General features: G+C 46.6%; 1 protein-coding gene across 1 annotated transcript in view; it reads right to left on the bottom strand.

The window, feature by feature from the left end:
• Nucleotides 1–20,942, bottom strand: part of tgm1l1 (transglutaminase 1 like 1) — a 45,846-nt gene that overhangs the window by 5,589 nt on the left and 19,315 nt on the right. Inside the window, exons 5-11 of the mRNA XM_063218588.1 lie at nt 11,843–11,961; nt 10,406–10,513; nt 9,037–9,214; nt 6,522–6,660; nt 4,784–4,976; nt 1,615–1,768; nt 598–882 (exon numbers count right to left, since the gene is read on the bottom strand). Coding sequence (XP_063074658.1) covers nt 598–882; nt 1,615–1,768; nt 4,784–4,976; nt 6,522–6,660; nt 9,037–9,214; nt 10,406–10,513; nt 11,843–11,961 — 1,176 coding nt within the window. The remainder of the gene's footprint in view (nt 1–597; nt 883–1,614; nt 1,769–4,783; nt 4,977–6,521; nt 6,661–9,036; nt 9,215–10,405; nt 10,514–11,842; nt 11,962–20,942) is intronic.

Genomic DNA, 20,942 nt, shown 5'->3' with positions numbered 1-20,942 from the left:
ACAACAGGACTCCTCATAATTTTATTTGAAGTATGTAACAAGAAATGGCAATTGATCAAATCATTATTGATTGATTGACTGATTAATGTATTGATTGATGGAGTGTTTCATTCATGACCAATGCCACCTTACAGTAACCCTAACCTTGAACATGATTATGATGTCTTTCGACTGTGAAACGAAGCCGTGGCATGGCTTGGTTTCATGTACTGTATGATTATTATGAGTAGATCACCAACTTATACAGTAATCACAAACTTTTTGTATGCATTGTAATGTGTAGTAAGCTATAGCCTACATGGAACATGGAATGGTGACATGTTCCAAAACCTGTGCTGATGCCTTCCACATTTCTGTGAGCCATTGTGTGTCTAATGTCTCAAAATCCATCTCACCCATTACAACCACCTCTTTCATTAGCCTGGCTATCGCTGCTTCAAAGCTACACAGTAAAAAAATGACATTTTTGTATGGCTTCCTCTAAATTGTGGGTCCGTCACCTAAAACTGCATTGCCCCCTGATAACAGACCCGTCGTCGACCCAGCGGGAGATGCCCCTGTATGCCAGTCTACCAGTCCCGGCCTCCCGTGCCTCACCTTCATTGGGCATCAGCTCCACGGGCAGCTTGTCCTTCTTCACGGTGCCCTTCAGCACGCCCGTGTAGTACATGACCGCCACCTGGCTGTGGAGGTTGGTGCTGCGGGGCTGCGAGCTCAGGTTGGTCACCACGATGTTGAGCTGGGCGTCGTTGCCCATGCGCGGGCCCTCGCCGTCCAGCTTCACCTCCACCTGCACGTCCTCCGCAATGGGGCTCGAGTACGCGTAGGGCTTTGTGCCGAAGCGGCTGGCCGTCTCCACGGCGATGCGCTCCTCCTCTGAGCCTGGAGAGGATTGTTGTATGATGGTTAAATTGTGCCCGCCGCACTGCTCCCTTGCAGTTTACTACATAGGCTTTCACTTCACTTTCATACCCTCAAGCCAACCCACAGAGTCACGGTGCAGTGAACCAGATTTCAACCTCAAGTTGTTTGTTTTTTCATTTGCTTCAGACTTAGGTTGTGCTTAAGTCACACCACCAAAACATGTCAGGTAAAGGAAACCAATGACTGAAAACCAATGACTGGAAATGAAAACCAATGACTTGATTTAATACAGTTCATTCACATTCCAACCTGACAGCGATGACAGTCACACAGAGTAGCACACAGAGTAGTCCAGGGTGGCCTGGCATGTGAGACTGTCTGCACAATCTGTTGTGGTAGTGTTCATGCATGCCTGCCTACTTCTTGTGTCTAGTTTTTATGTGCTCTAGTACGTAAGTAGAAAAGGGCAATTGCCTTGAGCAGTCACCCAGCACAGAATCACCTATGTGTGTATGTGTGTGTGTATGTGTGTGCGTGTGTGTGCGTACGTGCAGGCGTGTGTGCGTGCGTGCGTGCAGGCGTGTGTGCGGGCATGTGTGCGTGCGTGCACTTGTATGCTCCTGTGTGTACGTGCATGTGTGTGTGCATACGTGCCACTACTTGCCTTGCAGGAATGTTATTACGACTGTCTGATATGATCTGTTCCAGTGTGTGTGTGTGTGTGTGTGTGTGTGAGAGAGAGAGCCTTACCCTCTGTGTGTTTATACAGGTGGGTGATGTCCTCGCGCTTGTCTGAGCCCACAGCCTTGGTGCTGATGAAATGCCCCACTGCTTTCTTCTCGCTGTGGATCTGGCTGAAGGTGCCATCCAGATTGCGCTGCCAGTAAATCTTGTCACTGTTGACCTGAGAGAAGAGGTGGGGTGGGGTCACAGGTGGAAGACACAAAAGCGAGCGAGGGGTTAGGTGACTGTAACTTGTGGATCTGAATGCAAACCTTTTCATAGAGAAAATGTGTGGTGTGAATTCATTTTGTTTTAGAGAAAACATGCTCCTGAACACGTGGGAAGATTAGATTTGGGAGAAAAGCCCACGTTACATACTACATTCTAGCATGCTATATCTAGAGAACATGTGTGTGACTGCTATGTTATTGCATTTCAGTTGTCAAATCAATAGTGGTCACTTCAGTTGAGGTTATAGAAGAGGGGTGGGAAACGTAGTACGTCTCAAGGGCTGTCCATGGCCCTTCAGGCCGTCTTATCCGGCCCCCAAGATCATTTAATGTTATGCCGTTTCACATCAAATATGACGTGTTTTTCACATAAATGTTAGAAATCTCATTTGCAATACTATTAAGTTATGTTTTCAGGGCACCTAGTGGAGCTGGGGTCTGTTGTAAAGGTGGCTACCTTCAATATACAGTAGGCCTAAAGTGCAGGGGGAAATGCTGATTTGTGTTCATAGTACGGCCCTTGGAGGACTTCATCAAATTTGAAGTGGCCCTTGAGTGAAAACCATCCCCATCCCTATTATAGAATAACCAGAGATACAACAGTATCTGACTAAATGTATGTGTATTCCAGTTAAACTTTCTGGGTTTTTTTTGGAAATAAACTCCAAAATGATGGAGCACCATCAGTCAGCAAGGGTTGAGGGTGTGTGTGGCGTGGGTGGTCTGTTAGAATGCAGTGTAGATGCGGTGGGATGTATAAAAAGCCATTTACAAGCGTTCCAAAATGAAAAACCGCTGCTGGTCCCTGGCGTCCATATAGATCCCTAATGCTTATAAGTATTTGCAGGTGGCGGTGCACATGTAATGGAGGGGGGAGGGACTTATGGCTTGTTCATCTGTGGTCGGGACTCGGCAAAATCCCGACCTCCGCCCCGGGAAAGTGAAATAGAACGGGTAAACAAATCAGGGTTCTGAAACACAAATTCGGAGTTCGATGCAGTCTGAGTTCTCTAAACACGAGTGTTCTCAGACAGACATTTGTATTGTTCCTGACTGTTGCAATAGGACATATTTACAACGGATGTTGGGGGAACTAACTCGGTTTTACCAACCACAGATTTTCAAAAGAATGGGACATTTCCATCATGTTTGTCCTGTATCTTATCTTATCAAAACATACAGCAACAGAACACTTTGTGTAGTTATTGTATTGTATGTATACTGTATATATGAATACATTTTCTGGTTATCATTTATTTTTCTATTCGGCGTGCCGATTTTTATAATACTTTTACTTGTTGGGTCACACAGATGCAAGGCACAGAATCTCTCTGTGTTCCTTGGTTAATCAAACCACAGTTCCAATGGCTAATGCACCTTGTAAAATGGATGTGTTGTTTTGGTAAAGATGCCAAAAAAGACATTAGATCCGTCATCCTGCTTCACAAACACCCGAGGCATGTTCCGATTTCCACAGACCCGTAAAAAAGGAGCCTCGGTATCTGGCATAAAATCAAAGCTCAGGGCTTGGTCTGCTGCACTTTCACATGCAAATACTACACTAAATTCAGAAGACAAGCACAGACTGGCTTTACTGTAATGTCATAGACACTTGAGCGCAAAGAGAAGAAGTTAGCGGAGAAGGCAACAGGGGTGTTGTTGATGGTGGTGGTGGTTATGCGTACAGTATGAGTGCTTTGGTTTCATGCACCGGAGTATTTCACCGTGGTTCACTTCTTGCAGAAGAGTGAAGATATTCCACCACAATCTTTTCACTTTTTCATAGACAGATACTCTACTATAGGAAACCTACCAACAACAATAATTGACCTATATCATAATTTGCCTGTTAAAACACGCCGTTATACATGTACATTTTCTGTTACCAGAAAAGCAAAAGGCCCTGTATAATGTCATAGTAGTGTAACGGTGAGGTCAAGGGGGTATTGCTGGTAGAGTAGGCACTACTAGAGGCAATGGAGCCGCTCACCTCAGCAAAGACGTGTATCTTAACTTGTGATTTGACTCATACTTGATTGGAAAGACTTGAGACTTAATCGTGACTTGCAAATGAGTGACTTGGCCCCATCTCTGGGCACTAAGAGCCTGGTATGAACCGCCCATATTACTTCTCTTCATTTGTATTCATGGTCTGGAGGTTGTTTTGACCTGACATGATTAGAAGGGCGGGAGGATTGCACTCATTTCTGGTTTGAAACGATTGGACAGCTCTCACCTCATTGGTTGCTTATTGGCCGGCTGCCTGGTAGCGGACTAAACCCTCCCCAGAAAAGAGCATCCAGACCATGAGTACGTATGATCAGAAGTATTCAGGCAGGCGGGCGGGCGGGCCACCAGGATAGGGCACTCCTACAGGCAATAGAGCCGCTCACCTCGGCAAAGGCGTGCATCCTAACTTAAGACTTGACTCATTCTTGACTGGAAAGACTTGAGACTTAATCATGACTTGCAAATTAGTGGCTCGGTCCTATCTCTAGGCACTACTACAGACAGTGGAGCCACTAGCCACGCCACGCCCTCCTAGTGACGCAACACCTTCAACGTTGCTTCTAGTCAGGCCACAAGCAATATACATATTGTTTTTGAGCTCCGGAGAAATTTGGGAACTCCATCCACTTTGTTAGGCACCAATCAACTTTGAGCAGCTCCAACGGCCTTCGGTAGAGGCGTGTTCAAGACAGTGACGTGGTTTACTGTAAGCAGAGATGTTCTATTGGGACTAAGAAAATCTTTGGTTTACTGTAAGCAGAGATGTTCTATTGGGACTAAGAAAATCTTTGGTTTAAGCCTCGGCACAGCCTTTTCTGGCCTCTACCAATAGCAAACCGAGGGAGGCGTGTCAACCATGCCGTTTGGGAAACGTTAATCGCTACGCAAGGGGTCAGACCTCTCGAAAGTCTCGAAACAGAGATTTGAAAGTCAATGATAATCAGGCCATGGCTCACCTCGGCGAAGACGAAGGGGGTGTCGTGCTTGAGGTACACCTGTCCGGTGCGGATAGCGGTGACGGAGGCGGGGCCGCAGCGAAAGGTGCCCTGGCTGGTCTCCTGGGGGGTGGAGTCCACCGCTTGCCAACCGCCCATACCTGGTGGGAGGTCGGGACGGGCCATCCAGCAGTCGTTCCACACATGGAAGTTCCTGAAGTGGGAAAGAGATATGGAGAGAGAGAGAAAAAGACAGAGAGAGAGAGGGGGGGGGATACTCAAGATGAGAGAAGGGCAGACAGAGAGAAGGAGAAGGGATATACGAGAGAAGAAGATGGTGTAAGGAAGAAAAGAAGTGAGAGTGAGACAGTGCAAAGCCGAAGTGTGACTGTGTCTTATCCACTGATCACTGTTTCCATAACACATTCCATTTATTCCTGCTTACATTCGCCCTGCAACGTATTTAGCTGAGACTGAGCTTAGCTATTCCATCAGGTCTGCGGGGCCTTCTGACCAATCATCTGTGGCCTTATATCCCCTTCTAAACTTAGTGTGGCCTCGCCCGGAGCGGCTGGGGTGCTTCTCAGTCTCTGAAGTCCTGTTTAAACTTGTTTTTTTTTAAACATTTTTTAAATGTTTAGAATGGATGTGTGCTGCTGTATTAAAATAGAGTAGAGATACGGTATCATCAATTACCAAAAAAAGAATGACAAGTCACAACCACATTGTAGTGGTTACATATTTGCTGCGGTGTCCACAAACTGTTGAGATAGAAGGGGTCCGCACATCGGTTGCACATCAGTCCTATATCAAATATCCTGTGACATTTTGAATTTGCTGATAACTAGCTAACTGAGGGCTAGTATCAGTACTGCATGTGTCACCCAAAGTGCATCCAGTAAATTAATTAGATAATATCCGATTTTGACCTGATTTAGCCACATAGGTTCACAAATCATTTCCGCAATTGTTTTTAATGGGGCACTAGGTAGGATGACGTCATTTGCGCGGCGCCCGTGGCATGCCTGTCTCAAAATCTACACCGTAATGAAAAAATGCTGTTCAAATAAACTCGCTGTGAGACTGTTTTTCATCACGGAATGCCAGCAGTTGATACAAATCTGAATACGGTATGTAAAGCGATGTTTTAGATAAAAAAGTGTTTCCCACGACACTCGTTCCGTCTGACGCTGTCAAAAGTTGCTTGTGGGGTTTTCTGACAGTGGGCCGTGGAAGTGGCTGCGAGATCCATCGTTCACTTACTAAAGACTCGCATAAGCATTGCCTGACTCGGGACCACGATTAATTAAACTTTTAATCCTACCTGGAGCCCCTTTAAGCAGGTAGTGTGGTCATTAAAATGTGTAACTACACCGTGCCGGCGGGTCATTAACCCATTGACGCCTAAGGCACCTGCAAAAAAAGGGTGCTGAATGCCTGAGCCCTTTTTAAGAAAAGCTGCCCTAGCCTATAAAAACCTAAATATCTCAGCTTCTGAAGCACATAAAAATATGCACTAAGTTGCATTTAAACGCTAAGACCCTCACCTTTCATTAGAATGTATTCATTCATCTCAAACGAACAGAAATTTTTGATAAAGTTGTCTCAAATTTCATGAGCCTGAATGTTGCGTAATGCAGATCCAGGCGCCAGGGCCAATGTTGAGCAACGCAACATCAGGCATCAATGGGTTAAGAGGCCAGTATCAGCCTGTCTGTCTGTGTAACCCTCCACCGAGAGGGTGTGAATGACGCCTCACCACACTGAGTCAGAGTTGAGGTGGGGAATCGGCTCCATGTTCTCATCGAAGTACACGTCTGTCGTCAAGGAGACGTCAGTGTCATGGGCCGACTGGAAGTTGGTGACGCTGCGGGCAGGGATACCCAGGCACCTAAGCACTGAGAGGAGGAAGAGGAGGAGGAGGAGAAGGAGGAGGAGGAGGAGGAAAATGAAGAAGAGGAGGAAGAGGAGGTGGAAGAGGAGGAAGAAGATGAGGAGGATGAAGAAGAAGAGGAGGAAGAAGAAGAGGAGAAAAGAGCAGAAGGGTACAGAGGAAAACAGAGAGAGGGGGGGTAGTTGAGTGGTTATTGTGGAGAGCACAGTGAAAAGGTTCACATCTGCTCTTATGTAACTTAGCAGTCCATCACATGAGAAAACGTTGACCTCTCACACTTCAACCATTCCAGAGCAGGGGGTGTGTCTGTGGGATAGGCCTACTATCCATTTATTTCTATCCTACTCATTTGCATTTAACAGTGCAGTGCACACGCCTCAGTAGTAGTAAAAAGGGAAAAAATAAATAATAAGAAAGCAATGGGCCTCAAAAACCCTGTTAAATATGTTACATATTTCACTGACAGTACAAGGGGACCTATGGGTGGACTTGATATGACTTGAGCCTATTGTGCTTCTGGGAGTGTTCAAAAGCATTAACTGCACCGTAAACACTCCTCAAACACATCAACCACACATTACAGAAGAGTTTATTATTCCATGGCCCTGTCCGTGCTCAGCTCACACAAACTGTAGTAAATGGTTTGTTTATGTTTCACTACGAGAGCAGCTCCTGTGCTGCAGAGGGAAACAGCGAGAGGCCGTGGGGGGAGTTCATGACTGAGTCATATCAGTGGCACGGAGGGGGGGTAGAGTGAGTTGAATTGGGGTGAGTTTAGACTAGTGTTTCTCAACATGGGGTGTACAGCCCCCCAGGGGGCATTGAAGAGCTCTAGGGGGGCGCATTGAGAAGGATAGGCTACAGCTGAGAGGGGGCGGTGCTTAGTTGCCATTGGGGGGCATTAGTCCATTTTATTTTTTAATACTAAGGGGGGCGTTGGCAGGCTTATGATGAGGTCAAGGGGGCGTTGGGAGGCTTATGATGAGGACCAGGGGGCATTTGTTCAAATAAAGGTTGCGATGAACCACTGGGTTGGACTAAAGGTGCGGTGGTGGTTGTGTGATGTAGTGTGGTATGTATGTGATATGGTGTGGTATGTATGTGATGTGGTGTGGTATGTGGTGTGATGTGTGGTGTGGTGGCTTGGGTGAGAGGGCAGTAGTGCGGCGAGTGAGGTGAGGTATGGCTGGAATGCAGCCTGGGTCATCTCGACAGGGGGCCCTGGCTATCGCGGAGTCCTGTGAGGGTCTGAGGTCGGCTATTAATGGCCCAGACCCACTAGGCCTGAAGTTCTCAACCTTTTTTGAATAAATGCCCCCCTGTGACTCATCGTAAGCCTCCCAACACCCCCTTGACCTAATCAGAAGCCTGCCAATACCCCCTTAGTATAGCCTACAAAATATAACAGACTAATGAACCCCAATGGGAACTAGGCACCGCCACCCTCTCAACTGTATGCTTCTCAACGCCCCCCCTAGGGCTCTCCAATGCCCCCTGGGGGCCTGTAGAGCCCCTGTTGAGAAACGCTACACTAGGCTGTACAACAGATGGGAGAGTGAAGGGTGCGCGTGGGGTGAGGTGGGGTAGTGAAGGTAATGGTCTGGAGGGGGTAGAAGGGAACAGACATGGTCCCTTACAAACACACATTCTCTGTGTGTGTGTGTGTGTGTGTGTGTGTGTGTGTGTGTGTGTGTGTGTGTGTGTGTGTGTGTGTGTGTGTGTGTGTGTGGTGTGTGTGTGCAGAGGTCACAGCTACAGCTGTATCCTTACTTATGCACCTGTTGTAGCCACCTCCCCACATAGCATCAATCGCTGGCTATTTTGAAAAGGCATTTCTGTCTAAGTAAAACACAGATTCTCTCTCTCTCTCTCTCTCTCTCTCTCTGTCTCTCTCTCTCTCTCTCTCTCTCTGTCTCTCTCTCTCTCTCTCTCTCTCTCTCTCTCTCATAATACAATTATCCTCAAAAATAGTATATGACATAATACAGATATTTAAAGCAAAACAGACAGACACAAAATAGTGAAATCTCTCTTTTTCTCTTTCTCTTTCTGTCTTTCATTCTGCTTGCCTGCTGTCTGTCTGTCTGTCTGTCTGTCTGTCTGTCTGTCTGTCTGTCTGTCTGTCTGTCTGTCTGTCTGTCTGTCTGTCTGTCTGTCTGTCTGTCTGTCTGTCTGTCTGTTTCTGTCTCCCCCTCTCTCTCTTGCTTTCTTTCTTGCTTTCTTTCTTTCTTTCTTTCTTTCTTTCTTTCTTTCTTTCTTTCTTTCTTTCTTTCTTTCTTTCTTTCTTTCCTTTCTGCCTGCCTGCCTGCCTGCCTGCCTGCCTGCCTGCCTGCCTGCCTGCCTGTGTCTCTTGCTCGTCTTGTGTTTCTCTGTCCCGTACCGGTGGTGGTGACTCCGGAGAAGACCCAGCACTGGCCGTACTTGACGGGCATGCCTCCCCCCTGGTAGTACTTCCTCAGGATGTCCACGCTGCCGCTCCAGGCCGTGGGAGACGTGCCGCCCACGTAGTTCCCCGACCAGTTCCCCTCCAGCACGCCCATGTCATCTGGAGAGTTGATCTGCAAACCACAAAACAACACAAACTCACTCAGTAGTAGTACACGTCACTCCCTAATCAGCAAGGGAAAGGAGAAGTACTGCATGTCTACTACGTAATAACTAGCATCGTGGGCAGTGGGTGGTTATACAGATATTATGACATTTCAGCATGACACTTACTAGTGCTATATTAGTCAGGGATTCTGATAGCCTTGACCAGGCCCGGCACAAAATCATCTGATGGGGCTCCTCTGTTAATATCTGCAATGCAATTGGGGACCCAATTCTGGGCCACCCCATCTCCCCCCCAATGCAATTTCCCATTGGCAACGACCAAAGTTGCTAACGGCTAACAACTACGCTTTCGAGAAATGCACCCCAGCAAGGGAAAGGAGAAGTGTTTGTCTACTACGTAATAGCTACTACGTAATAACATCCTGAGTAACGGGTGATTGTACAGATATTATGACATTTCAGCATGACACTTAGTAGTGCTGTATTAGTCAGGGCTGCTGACAGCCTTGACCAGTCATAATCATCTGAAGGGGCCCCTCTGTAAACACCTACAATGCAATGGGGACCCAATTCTCCCTGGGGCCTGGGCAACTGACCCCTTTGTCTCCACCCATGTCAGCTACCCTTATTGTGCTGAGTAAGCAAGGGAAAGGAGAAGTACTGTATGTCTACTACGTAATAACTATGTAGGGAGAGTACAGATATTGTGAAATTTCAGCATGACAAATTGATATGTGCTTGTTACGTGGTTTTGTTGTGATTTGTTGTGTTGGGTTGTCATGACGACTGATGAGCTAGTGTTGCAGAATCAGAAATAAAACCAAAGATTCTCTATTCTAAAATTCTGCATTAAGAACGTCTCTGATAAAACTACGTTTGATCATGCCTTGATGAGTGAGTGAGTGTGTTAGGGGTCACTGATGTAGGGCTGAGCAAGATTGATAGTGATCACGATAATATTTATCTATTCAGTCTTAATTATGGACCAGCAGACTGATCAAACACACACACACACACACACACACACACACACACACACACACACACACACACACACACACACACACACACACACACACACACACACACACACACACACACACACACACACACACACACACACACACACACACACACACACACACACACACACACACACACACACACACACACTGACTGTGACTAGCAGGACTCACCATAGCAGAAATGACCCTGACGACATTCACTGCATCCCCTCTGCCGGACGGCTTCACGTCGCTGTTCTCCAGAATGTACAGGCAGGCATGGAGGATATCCTTGTCGAACTGATGGAACAGAATGAAGAGATATTGAAGACCTTATTATCCACAGTCAAGGCCAGATTAAGATGGCCTGGGGCCCCTGGGCTACAGGTTGCGATAGGCCCCCTGTAGGGAAAAAATCTTGACAAAAGTACATAAATGTCATAATTACGAGCTATACATTAAGTCTGCTAACTACGGAGAGGAGTATAAGACATATAAGAGATGAGTATAAGAGATATCTTTTTTCAATACTACATCTAAAATACAGCAAAGTGTTGACCACTCAGGGGGCTGGTGGGGGCCCCTACCTCTAGGCTGCAGCCATATCTAGCCTGTGCGTTAATCTGGCCCTGTCCACATTTACAAGGGCGATGTCATTAATATTTTGATAGGAGTTGCTAGTGCTACATCATTCAGTGGAGCTAAGAAAATGGTGATTGTGGGCGGGGTAGTAAGGTGGTTGAAGACAAAGGAGGGAAGAAGAGTTGGACTCAAATGTGAGACAAGAGTGCAATTTGGAGGAATACTAATAAACTAAACTCAACTCAACTCAACTCAACTCAACTCAACTCAACTCAACTCAACTCAACTCAACTCAACTCAACTCAACTCAACTCAACTCAACTCAACTCAACTCAACTCAACTCAACTCAACTCAACTCAACTCAACTCAACTCAACTCAACTCAACTCAACTCAACTCAACTCAACTCAACTAAACTAAACTAAACTAATTACCCACTTCTGACACAATCTGACACCATCTGCCTCCACAGTCAGTGAGTCTTGCGCGCTGCACAAAGTGCATGCCTAGCACAAGACTCTTAGCAGAGAATTTTAGGAGGTCTTCCCTCCTCCTCCTCCTCTTCCTCCTCCTCATCCTCCACCACCTCCTCCTCTTCATCCTCCTTCTCTTCCTCCTCCCTCATCTTCTCCTCTCCTCTTACTCCTCTTCTTCTTCTTCCTCCTCCTCCACCTCCTCTTTATCATCCTCCTCCTCATCCTCATCTTCCACCACCTCACACCTCCTGCTCTTCAACATCATCCTAATCCACCTCCTCCTCCTCCACCTCACTCCTCTTCCTCCTCATCCTCGTCCTCCTCCTCTGTCTTACTCCTCCTCCTTCTCCTCGTCCTTCACCTCCTCTTCCTCCTCCTCCTCTTCTTCCACCTCCACCTCCCCCTCAGCCTCATTCCACCTCCTCCTCCTCCTCCAGTTCCTCCTTCTTCCCCTCTCCTCCTCCTTTTCTTCTTCCTCCTCCTCCCTTTCCTCCTCCTCCTCCTCCTTCTATTCATCCTCGCCCTCCTCCTCCTCCTCCATCTCCACCTCCTCCTCGGCCTCACTCCTCACCTGTCCGAAATTCCAGGTGCGAGCTCCGATCTGCTTCTCCGTGCCGTAGTAGATTCTCCCAGTGTCGTTCAGCACGTACTCCTCCCTCTCCTCATCGTTGTCCATGTACACGGTGTCCTCTGGGGAGACAGACAGGGAGGAATAGGGGATGGAGAGAGATTAAGCCAGTGGCTAGCAAAGAGGGGGCCAGGGACCCCAGGGGGGGGCTCGAAAGGGTGCTAGTGCTAGGGGGCCCGCGGCAAGTTGGAACAAAACAAAATCAATAATGTAATACTACTTAATGTACACCAATGTAAGCAAAAAAATAAGCTAAACAACATGCTCATTTGTTAAGAACTGCATTATAATTATCTACAGCATCTCTGAAAATGTCTACTATTATTATTTTACATATCTGAATGGGGGCCTGACACACAGACTTAGACTATGATTGTGAAAGGAGGTGCACAGAAAAAAATAGTGTTGCACGACCCATGTAAAGGGGGCCTTGGCTGGAATCTACCAGTATACCAGGGCGGCTTTATCATGGTTACGTTTGGGAAGCCCCACATTAAGCTGTCTGTTGGACATTTCCCTGATTGCGGAAACCTTGTCAGACACACTGACCATGCACACAGTGTTCTTGTATAGACACACAGACAGGGGAGGAATGAGAGTTTGGGATTCATTGACAAACACCCACGCACCCACACCCACACACACGCACACACATCCACTTCCACACACACACACACACACACACACACACACACACACACATCCACACACACACACACACACACATCCACACACACACACACACACACACACACACACACACACACACACACACACACACACACACACACACACACACACACACACACACACACACACACCCCGACAAGGACAAGGAGGGAGAGTCTTTCCAGATTTTTGCAAGCATGTCCTTTCCTCCATCCTCTCTCTCCTGACCCCCAGGTCACCCATGCGTGGAGGAGTGAGAGGGAGTCTATGGGTCAGAGGAGGCCGAGCGCATCTTTGCCTCAAGTCCTTAAATGCACTCAGCCCTTGGCCAAGGATCACTACTGTACCAGAGATTCTTTAAGTATAGAGATATGCCAACATAATAGGTTTCTATGGGCACCTAACATGACCAGGTTCTGGTCTGCCTAAAGGGGCGTGTCATAATGCTCCTAGCATTGAATAGAACAGTCCTCAGGTCTGCCTAGGTCTGCCTAAAGGGGCATTTCCCCCCCAATAATAGAACCCGGAAACAATGGGCCAATGGAACCTCTCTCTCTCTACTCTCTCTGACTGTACTATATGTCCATAGAAAAAAGTCAGCAAAGATTCAGCAATACTACTGATATTGAAACTGCATTGCATATACTGTAAATTTCTTTCTTTTTTATGAATTTAGAAATTTTAGGAGCTTTTACACCTTCAATTCATAGGACAGTACGAGAAAGTCATAAGTGAATGGGGAATGCAGGGCTGATCGTATTCAGGCTCCATGCCTGATTTCAGGCTTGACAGAGTTGGCAAAAATAAAAACATTGATAATAATTAGCCATTAGGTTATTCTTATATCAGAGAGTGTTACAGGTTCACGGTTTTCTTCTACTATCAGGCTTGAATAATGGTCATACACAGGCTATTAAATGTTTGAATAATGTGTCAAAATAGGCCTACGTTACGTCACTTGCAGTATCTTGTCGTCGTCGTTAGAGCAGGGGAAAAAGAATTTTGTTTCACTATCACCCCTGGGAATGACCTCAGGCCAGAATCAAACACAGTTCCCCAGCCGTTTAAGCCACAGCCAAGGCCTACTTCTTTTTCAATAGCCTGGTTGATCACCTACACTTACTGTGTAGGCTACTTACTTTGTAACGGTGTGGTGATTGGGGGAACTGCAATCTTAAAAAAATATTAAATCCCAAAACACCGTCAGCAAAAAAATATCAGTGAATCAGTCAATGTTTGTAAAAGTGAAAAGCATGAGACGAGGCAGTTCCTTAAAGTTTCAAATCTTCATTAATTCGTTGTTCATTAATCCAACACAAAAAGGTAAATCCAACAAAAAGGGCATTAAATCCAAACGGCATTAATCCAATATGTCCCAAGAACAAAAAATAGTCGTTATCAACTCTCCAAAAAATAGGAAAAAATGAGAGGAAGAAGATAGAGAAGGTAAGTGTAGTGTAGTGTAGTGTAGTGTTGTAATGTGGGTGTGTGGAATTGTGTGCGGTTCTGGGCTTTTGGTGGAGTTGCGTTTTAACTTGTCAAGGTGTGTATTGTTTGGGGGTGAAGGGCAAGACGGAGAGAGCAGCCAGCGGAGTTAGTGGCAATATCCAGCCAGTTCATTTACTCACGAGTCTTCTTATTGAAGAGGGAACCACCCAGGTCCTTTTAGACGATGTATTCCATTCTTCTTAGGCAAAGACAATGTCGGCACGCTTACGGCAGTTCTTTCGGATATCACGAAGGGTCCGTAGCAATAGTGTCAAACGTAATTGTGTTAGATTCCAGGCTGGATACTCGGGCTCACGAATATTAGGTGTGTTGTGTGCGTGTGTGCGTGTTACTGCTCTCATTTTGGAGTGAGTGAGGGGAGTTTAAGAAACAAGAGGAAACTAGAATGCCACACTGATTGCAATTGCGCTCAGCTGCGCTTAATTGGGACGAGCTCCGAGCTCAGCGCAGGTGAGCGGGGGAGGGGAAGAAGACAGACCGTCACATTCTCCCCCCCATGGAAGAACAACCGTAGGTTGTGAGGGTCAATCTTGGAAGCCAGGGAAGTCTTCTTCATCCGACGATTCCTCGAAGAGTGTCCGAAGACCTTCCCTCTCCCGGGCATCCAGCTCCGCAGCTGTTGGAAAGCATGGCTTAAGGTTGTGTACGTGAATAGTGCAGAGGTCCTCTCCAGTGTCCTCCCGGACCACCTGGAAATTCACAGGACCCAACTGCCGGACAATTCTGTACGGGCCTTTCCATTTTGGAGCCAGCTTGGCCGAGAAGTAGCGTGCTGCAGAAGACTGAGGATGATTGCGCACCCAGACCCTGTCCTTCGGCAGGTAAGTGACATCTCTTCTGTTTTTGTTGTAATTTCGCAGTTGTCTGCGTTTTGCCATCTTACTGCTTTGCTCTGCTTTGTTTTGCAGGTCTTTGAGATGTTTTACTACATCGTAGGAAGAATCATCAGGGCACAAACTGTGACTGGACAGGAGTTTGTCCATTGGACTCTGCAGTTTGCGTCCAAGCTGCAGTTCCGCAGGGGTAACTCCTGTTGTCTCGTGGACAAACGAGTTCAAGGCGAACCGAAATTCAGGTAAGTATTGATCCCACCTTCTGTGATTGTCGTCGACAAAAGATGCAATCATGGCCTTGATATTTCTGTTCACACGTTCCGTCATGTTGGTTTGTGGATGGTATGCTGTTGTGAGCTTTGGCGTGACTGCCCAACTGTTGCAGAGCTCTTTAAACAGGGAGGAGACAAACTGAGAGCCTCTATCAGAGACTATGAAGTCAGGGACTCCCCAGCGAGTGAGAATTTCTCTCTTGAAGAGTTTGGCAACAACTGGTGCAGTGGCTGTTCTGGTTGGGAAAAGCTCAACCCACCGGGTGTAGTAATCAACGAAGACGATGAGGTACTCATTTTGTTCTGTGCTTCGAGGAAAAGGGCCCATGATGTCCACTCCCACCATTTCATTGGGTCTCTTCACCTCTGTCTGCTGAATTTTTCCGGCAGGCTTCTTGTTGTCAGCCTTTCTGGTCTGACACCGCTGGCAACAAGCAATCCGATGTTTCACGTCCGTCCACATTCCTGGCCAGTAAGCCCTGTCATAGAGTCTTTTGTACGTTTTGAATGTTCCGCAGTGTCCACTAATAGGTGACGAATGGTAGGAATGGAAGATCTCGTCCCGCAAGGATGCCGGGATGTACAGGCGGTGGAGTGTCTTGCCGTTGTTGGTGGTCTTTCGATACACCATGTCTTCCATCACAGTGAAGTCTTGCTGCATTTCTGGGTCGTTTTCTGCCAGTGCCTTGAGGATGTTTTGAATGTGTGTGTCATTGTGTTGTTCTGTGTACAGGATGTCAGCAGTCAGAGGGAAACTGTCTACCTTCTGAATCTGAACGGTTGCAATCGACCCAGCTGGAAGTGGAACACGAGAGAGGGCATCGGGGACTACATTTAGTTTTCCCTTGCGATATTCCACAATGAAATCAAACTTCTGCAGTCGCAGAGCCCATCGCAGGAGTCGACTGGATGTTTTCGTAGACGTCAGGATCCATTGGAGTGCAGCATGATCAGTAATAACTGTGAACATTTTTGTCTCAAGATAATACTGCCACTTTTCAAGGGCCCAAATGACTGCTAGGCACTCCTTTTCTGTTGTGGTGTAATTCCGTTCTGCTTTGTTCAGAGTTCTGCTTCCAAACGCAATGACATGCTCGGTCTCAGGGCCTGTGCGTTGTGTGAGCACTGCACCAAGACCAGTATCACTTGCGTCGGTGTGGACAACAAAATGCAGGTCAGGCATGGGGTGACCTAGAACAGGTGGTGTTGTGAGACATGCCTTCAGTTTCTCAAATGCCTGTTGGCAAGCTGCAGTCCAGACAAAGCTTTGGTCCTTCTTCTTCAGGTGGTTCAGTGGCTCGGCAATCTGGGAGAAGCCTGGGACAAACCGGTGGTACCAACCGGAGAGTCCCAGAAACCTTTGAACCTCCTTAAGGTTTTGGGGCACCGGGTAATTCATGATTGCGGTCACTTTGTCCGGATCGGCAGTGACACCAGCAGCATTCACGATGTGTCCAAGGAATTTAACCTCAGACAGGCAGAAGTGGCTCTTCTTGAGGTTCACCGTCAGGCCAGCACGGAACAGACAGTCAAAGACATCCTGGAGGTCGGAGAAGTGTTGGGAGACTGAGTTCGAGAAGCATAAAATGTCGTCAAGATAAACGAGGCAGCATTTCCCATTCAGTCTCTCCAATACAGTAGCCATCAACCTTTGGAACGTGGCAGGAGCATTCTTGAGTCCGAAGGGCATCACCTTGAACTCATACAAGCCAGATGGAGTGATGAAAGCAGTCATGGGTTTGCTTTCCTTGCTCATGGCTACTTGCCAGTATCCAGAGTTGAGATCAATGGTAGAGAAGATTGTGGATCCGGCCAAGGACTCCAAAATCTCTGAAATGTTAGGTAGTGGAAAAACATCACTCTCTGTCAACTTATTCAGCCGTCGGTAGTCGACGCAGAATCTATGCCCACCATCCTTTTTAGGCACCAGAACAACCGGGGAGGACCAGCCAGAATGTGATGGCTCGATGATGCCTTGTGCCAACATCTCTTGGACATGGTCCTTCACGATGGCCTGTTTGATGGGAGACATGCGGTATGGCTTTTGTTTGACAGCAACGTTGGTGGTAGTGTGGATGACGTGTCTTAGCACCTCTGTTTTCCCAATGCGGTGGGTGCACACATCAGGGTTGCTCAGTAGTAAGTCACACAACTGTTGTTTCCCATCCTCTGGTATTTGAGCGGCTGACACTGCTCGCTCAATGTAGTCCTGTACGCTTAAGCGTTGTGGTTGCAAGGACAGCAGAGGAGGTGGAATGGAACTGATGAGCGACACGTGGTGTGTGTGTAGTGTCCGGTACTGTGGGGACAATGTAGAGATTAGCGCACTTCCGGGTTGGAAGAAGAAGACAGCGGATGGATTGGCTTTGAACGTGAAAGAGTTGTCTGAGACATTCAACTGTATTTGGCTATGGTATATGAAGTCTAGTCCCAGGACAATTCCGTATGCCAGTGCCACAGATGGAAGGACAGCTACTGACAGGTCAGTCACGTTTCCATGAACACCAAGATCTAGATCCATCCAGCCAAGTGGTGTTACAAGCTCTCCATTTGCTAGGTACAAAGAACCCTGTGTCCATGGGTTAAGTGCTTTGGACTTCAGCACATCGGACCACAGGTATTCATGTAATAGGGTGCAGCTTGCACCAGTGTCTAGGATAGCCTTCCCATACCAGGAACCTATGTTCACAGGCACGACCAGCTGTTGAGGAGCAAGGGGACCTGGCAAATCCATGGCGGGAGCAGTCGTGGAAGGAGAGGAGGTAAGCGTGTTTTTCTCACTCTTAGATGAAACAGCAGTAAGGGCATTTGCATTTCCACTTGATTTCTGATTTGATTTCTGTTTATGTTGTGGTTGTTGTGAATGTTGTTGGCGAGTGTGGTGTACAGGAGAGCTATGTTGAGGGCAGGAACCAGGATTGTGTGTGCCTTTGCACCTCCAGCACAACAGAGGTGGTCGGCTTTGTGCTGAATGTGGTAAGGGGTTTGAAACCTGTTGTGGTTGGTTGTATCTGATGTGTTTTGCTTGGTCTTGTTCTAGCTGGTGTTCGTGGTCCTTTTCCAATTGGTGACCAAGACGGACAAGCTCATCGACATCTTTCACACGTCCTCGAAGTTGACTGGCAAGGTAAGGCTTGATATTCTTAAGTATGAGTTTCACAATATCTTGCTCAGTGAGTAGCGAATTCCATCTCCTACATAATGCTCTGTAGGGATAAGCAAAATCTCTTATTGACTCCTTGTCTTGTTGCTTTTTTGTGCGCACTCTCTCCGCCAGCTCATCTTGGTAATCTTCGGCCAGAAATGCGGATAGGAAAGAAGTCTTGAACTCCTCCCACGTACCAACTTGAGTACGGGTGATTTCCCACCAGTCCCTGGCGGTACCATGGAGAACTGTCCGGAATGTGGCCAGAATGTCAGCGTCTGTCAGAGGATGCAGTGCAATAAAGTCCTGACATTTTGACAAATAAAGCACAGGGTCTGTGTCGTCTCCGTTTTTTCCATAAGTAGGAAAGACTTTCATCAGCTTGATATGATCCACTCTGGAAGAGTGTACACTAGAGGAAGAAGACACAGCAGGTTGAGAAATGACATGTGCCGAAGAGCTGACCTGTGTGTGGCTCGTAACGGGTACATGTGAGGTTTGAGTGACTTTTCGTTGCAATTCTCCCATTTGCCTCTGTGTGTCCTGAGAAGTGTTCTCCACTCTCTGCACTTGATCACACAAGGAGTCGAATCTGGCTGTCAGGGTGTTCACTAGTGACATGCACTCAGTCAGTTGTGTTCCTTGAGTCATCATCCTGCCATTTATGTCAGACATAGTCATTTGAGATGCTTTAAAATCCCTTTGGAGTTCAAGTTGCAATTGTTGTACATTAAATGTTAGTTCAGAAGTTGTGGTAGTTCGTACTTTTTCACACTCCTCAGCAGCTACTTTTCTCATTGCTTTCATGATAGAATCTAGTTCTCTTTCCATTTTGTCTTGCATAGTTAGCACAGTGGTTGTGAGGTAGGCGAAGTGAGCTTGAGACTGTGATGCATGTTCATCAAATTTACCCTGCATGTGATCACTGAGTTTTTTCATTGCATCTCCGATTTCTCTCTGATTTTGTTCAACTAGTAAGTAGACCTGTTCCCAGTTATCTTGTGCACGCTCTGCCAGTTGTCCTAATGCACGTCCTGGAGTTGGAAGTGCTCCTGGGAGTGGCAAAGGAGAACCATCCTCAGACACTGGGGTTGTGGCAGAGAGGTCAAGTGAAAAAGTGGAATGAGTAACTACTCCATCTTGAGCACTGGTGTACACAGGGGAAATGCTATGTGTTACAGGGGCAATGGAGGGAGCACAGGTGATTAAAAGTGGATTAGACATTTCAGCCACTGTCTGATCAAGTAGGGAGATGGAATGTAGTGGCCTGTCTGCAGCAGGGTCATGAGTATGTGTGTTAGAAGTAGGTATGCGAGCAGAAGGGGCAGGTGTATGTAGATTTTGAAGTGGTATGGGTGCAGAGGAGACCTGAACATTAGTTATGTTTGAAGAAGGGACAGGTGTATTTATGTTAGGAGGGTTGAGTAAGATGTTGGGGGGTGAATCAGTAGGAAGAGTAGGGGAAGACATGATGAAAGATATCAATTGATTCATGTGCTAAATATCAGCTATCAACATGCAAGAGCAATATCAAAAAGACACAGCAGGGGCAGCAACGAATGCACAGCGAATGATCAGGTTACAGGTATAAGAATCAATGTAATGAATTAAGTGAAAATTGCAAAGGGTGTGTGTGGTGCTTGAGTTACTGTGTGTGTGTGTTTTTTTTTTTCAAAGTCCCAAAACAGCACAGCAAAAAAGTTCAAGCAAGCTCAGCGCGGCGGCTGATCAGCAGGGCAAGCAGAGCTTCAATGTCCAGCACAGCAAAGTTAATCCAAAGTCCAGCACAGCAAATAATTCAAAAAATATCCAAAATGCAAAACTTAAATGTTCAGATGTTTTTGACACCAATGTCACTCCATACTCAGTAATTCAAAAACGGTGGCACAAATGTCACTCCATAGGCAAAAACAGCGAAGCAGCCACTCTCAAACAAATAAGTGATCAGTTGAAGATCAAGGGCTCAGAGATAAAACAAAACAATCTCCGGCCCCACGTTGGGCGCCATTCTGTAACGGTGTGGTGATTGGGGGAACTGCAATCTTAAAAAAATATTAAATCCCAAAACACCGTCAGCAAGAAAATATCAGTGAATCAGTCAATGTTTGTAAAAGTGAAAAGCATGAGACGAGGCAGTTCCTTAAAGTTTCAAATCTTCATTAATTCGTTGTTCATTAATCCAACACAAAAGGTATATCCAACAAAAAAGGTATTAAATCCAAACGGCATTAATCCAATATGTCCCAAGAACAAAAAATAGTCGTTATCAACTCTCCAAAAAATAGGAAAAAATGAGAGGAAGAAGATAGAGAAGGTAAGTGTAGTGTAGTGTAGTGTAGTGTTGTAATGTGGGTGTGTGGAATTGTGTGCGGTTCTGGGCTTTTGGTGGAGTTGCGTTTTAACTTGTCAAGGTGTGTATTGTTTGGGGGTGAAGGGCAAGACGGAGAGAGCAGCCAGCGGAGTTAGTGGCAATATCCAGCCAGTTCATTTACTCACGAGTCTTCTTATTGAAGAGGGAACCACCCAGGTCCTTTTAGACGATGTATTCCATTCTTCTTAGGCAAAGACAATGTCGGCACGCTTACGGCAGTTCTTTCGGATATCACGAAGGGTCC

Source organism: Engraulis encrasicolus, chromosome 16, assembly GCF_034702125.1.
Source record: "Engraulis encrasicolus isolate BLACKSEA-1 chromosome 16, IST_EnEncr_1.0, whole genome shotgun sequence".
NCBI classification, from domain to species: Eukaryota; Metazoa; Chordata; class Actinopteri; order Clupeiformes; family Engraulidae; genus Engraulis; species Engraulis encrasicolus.
Note: the sequence above shows the minus strand (reverse complement) of the source record. Positions and strands in the feature narration are given on the sequence as shown.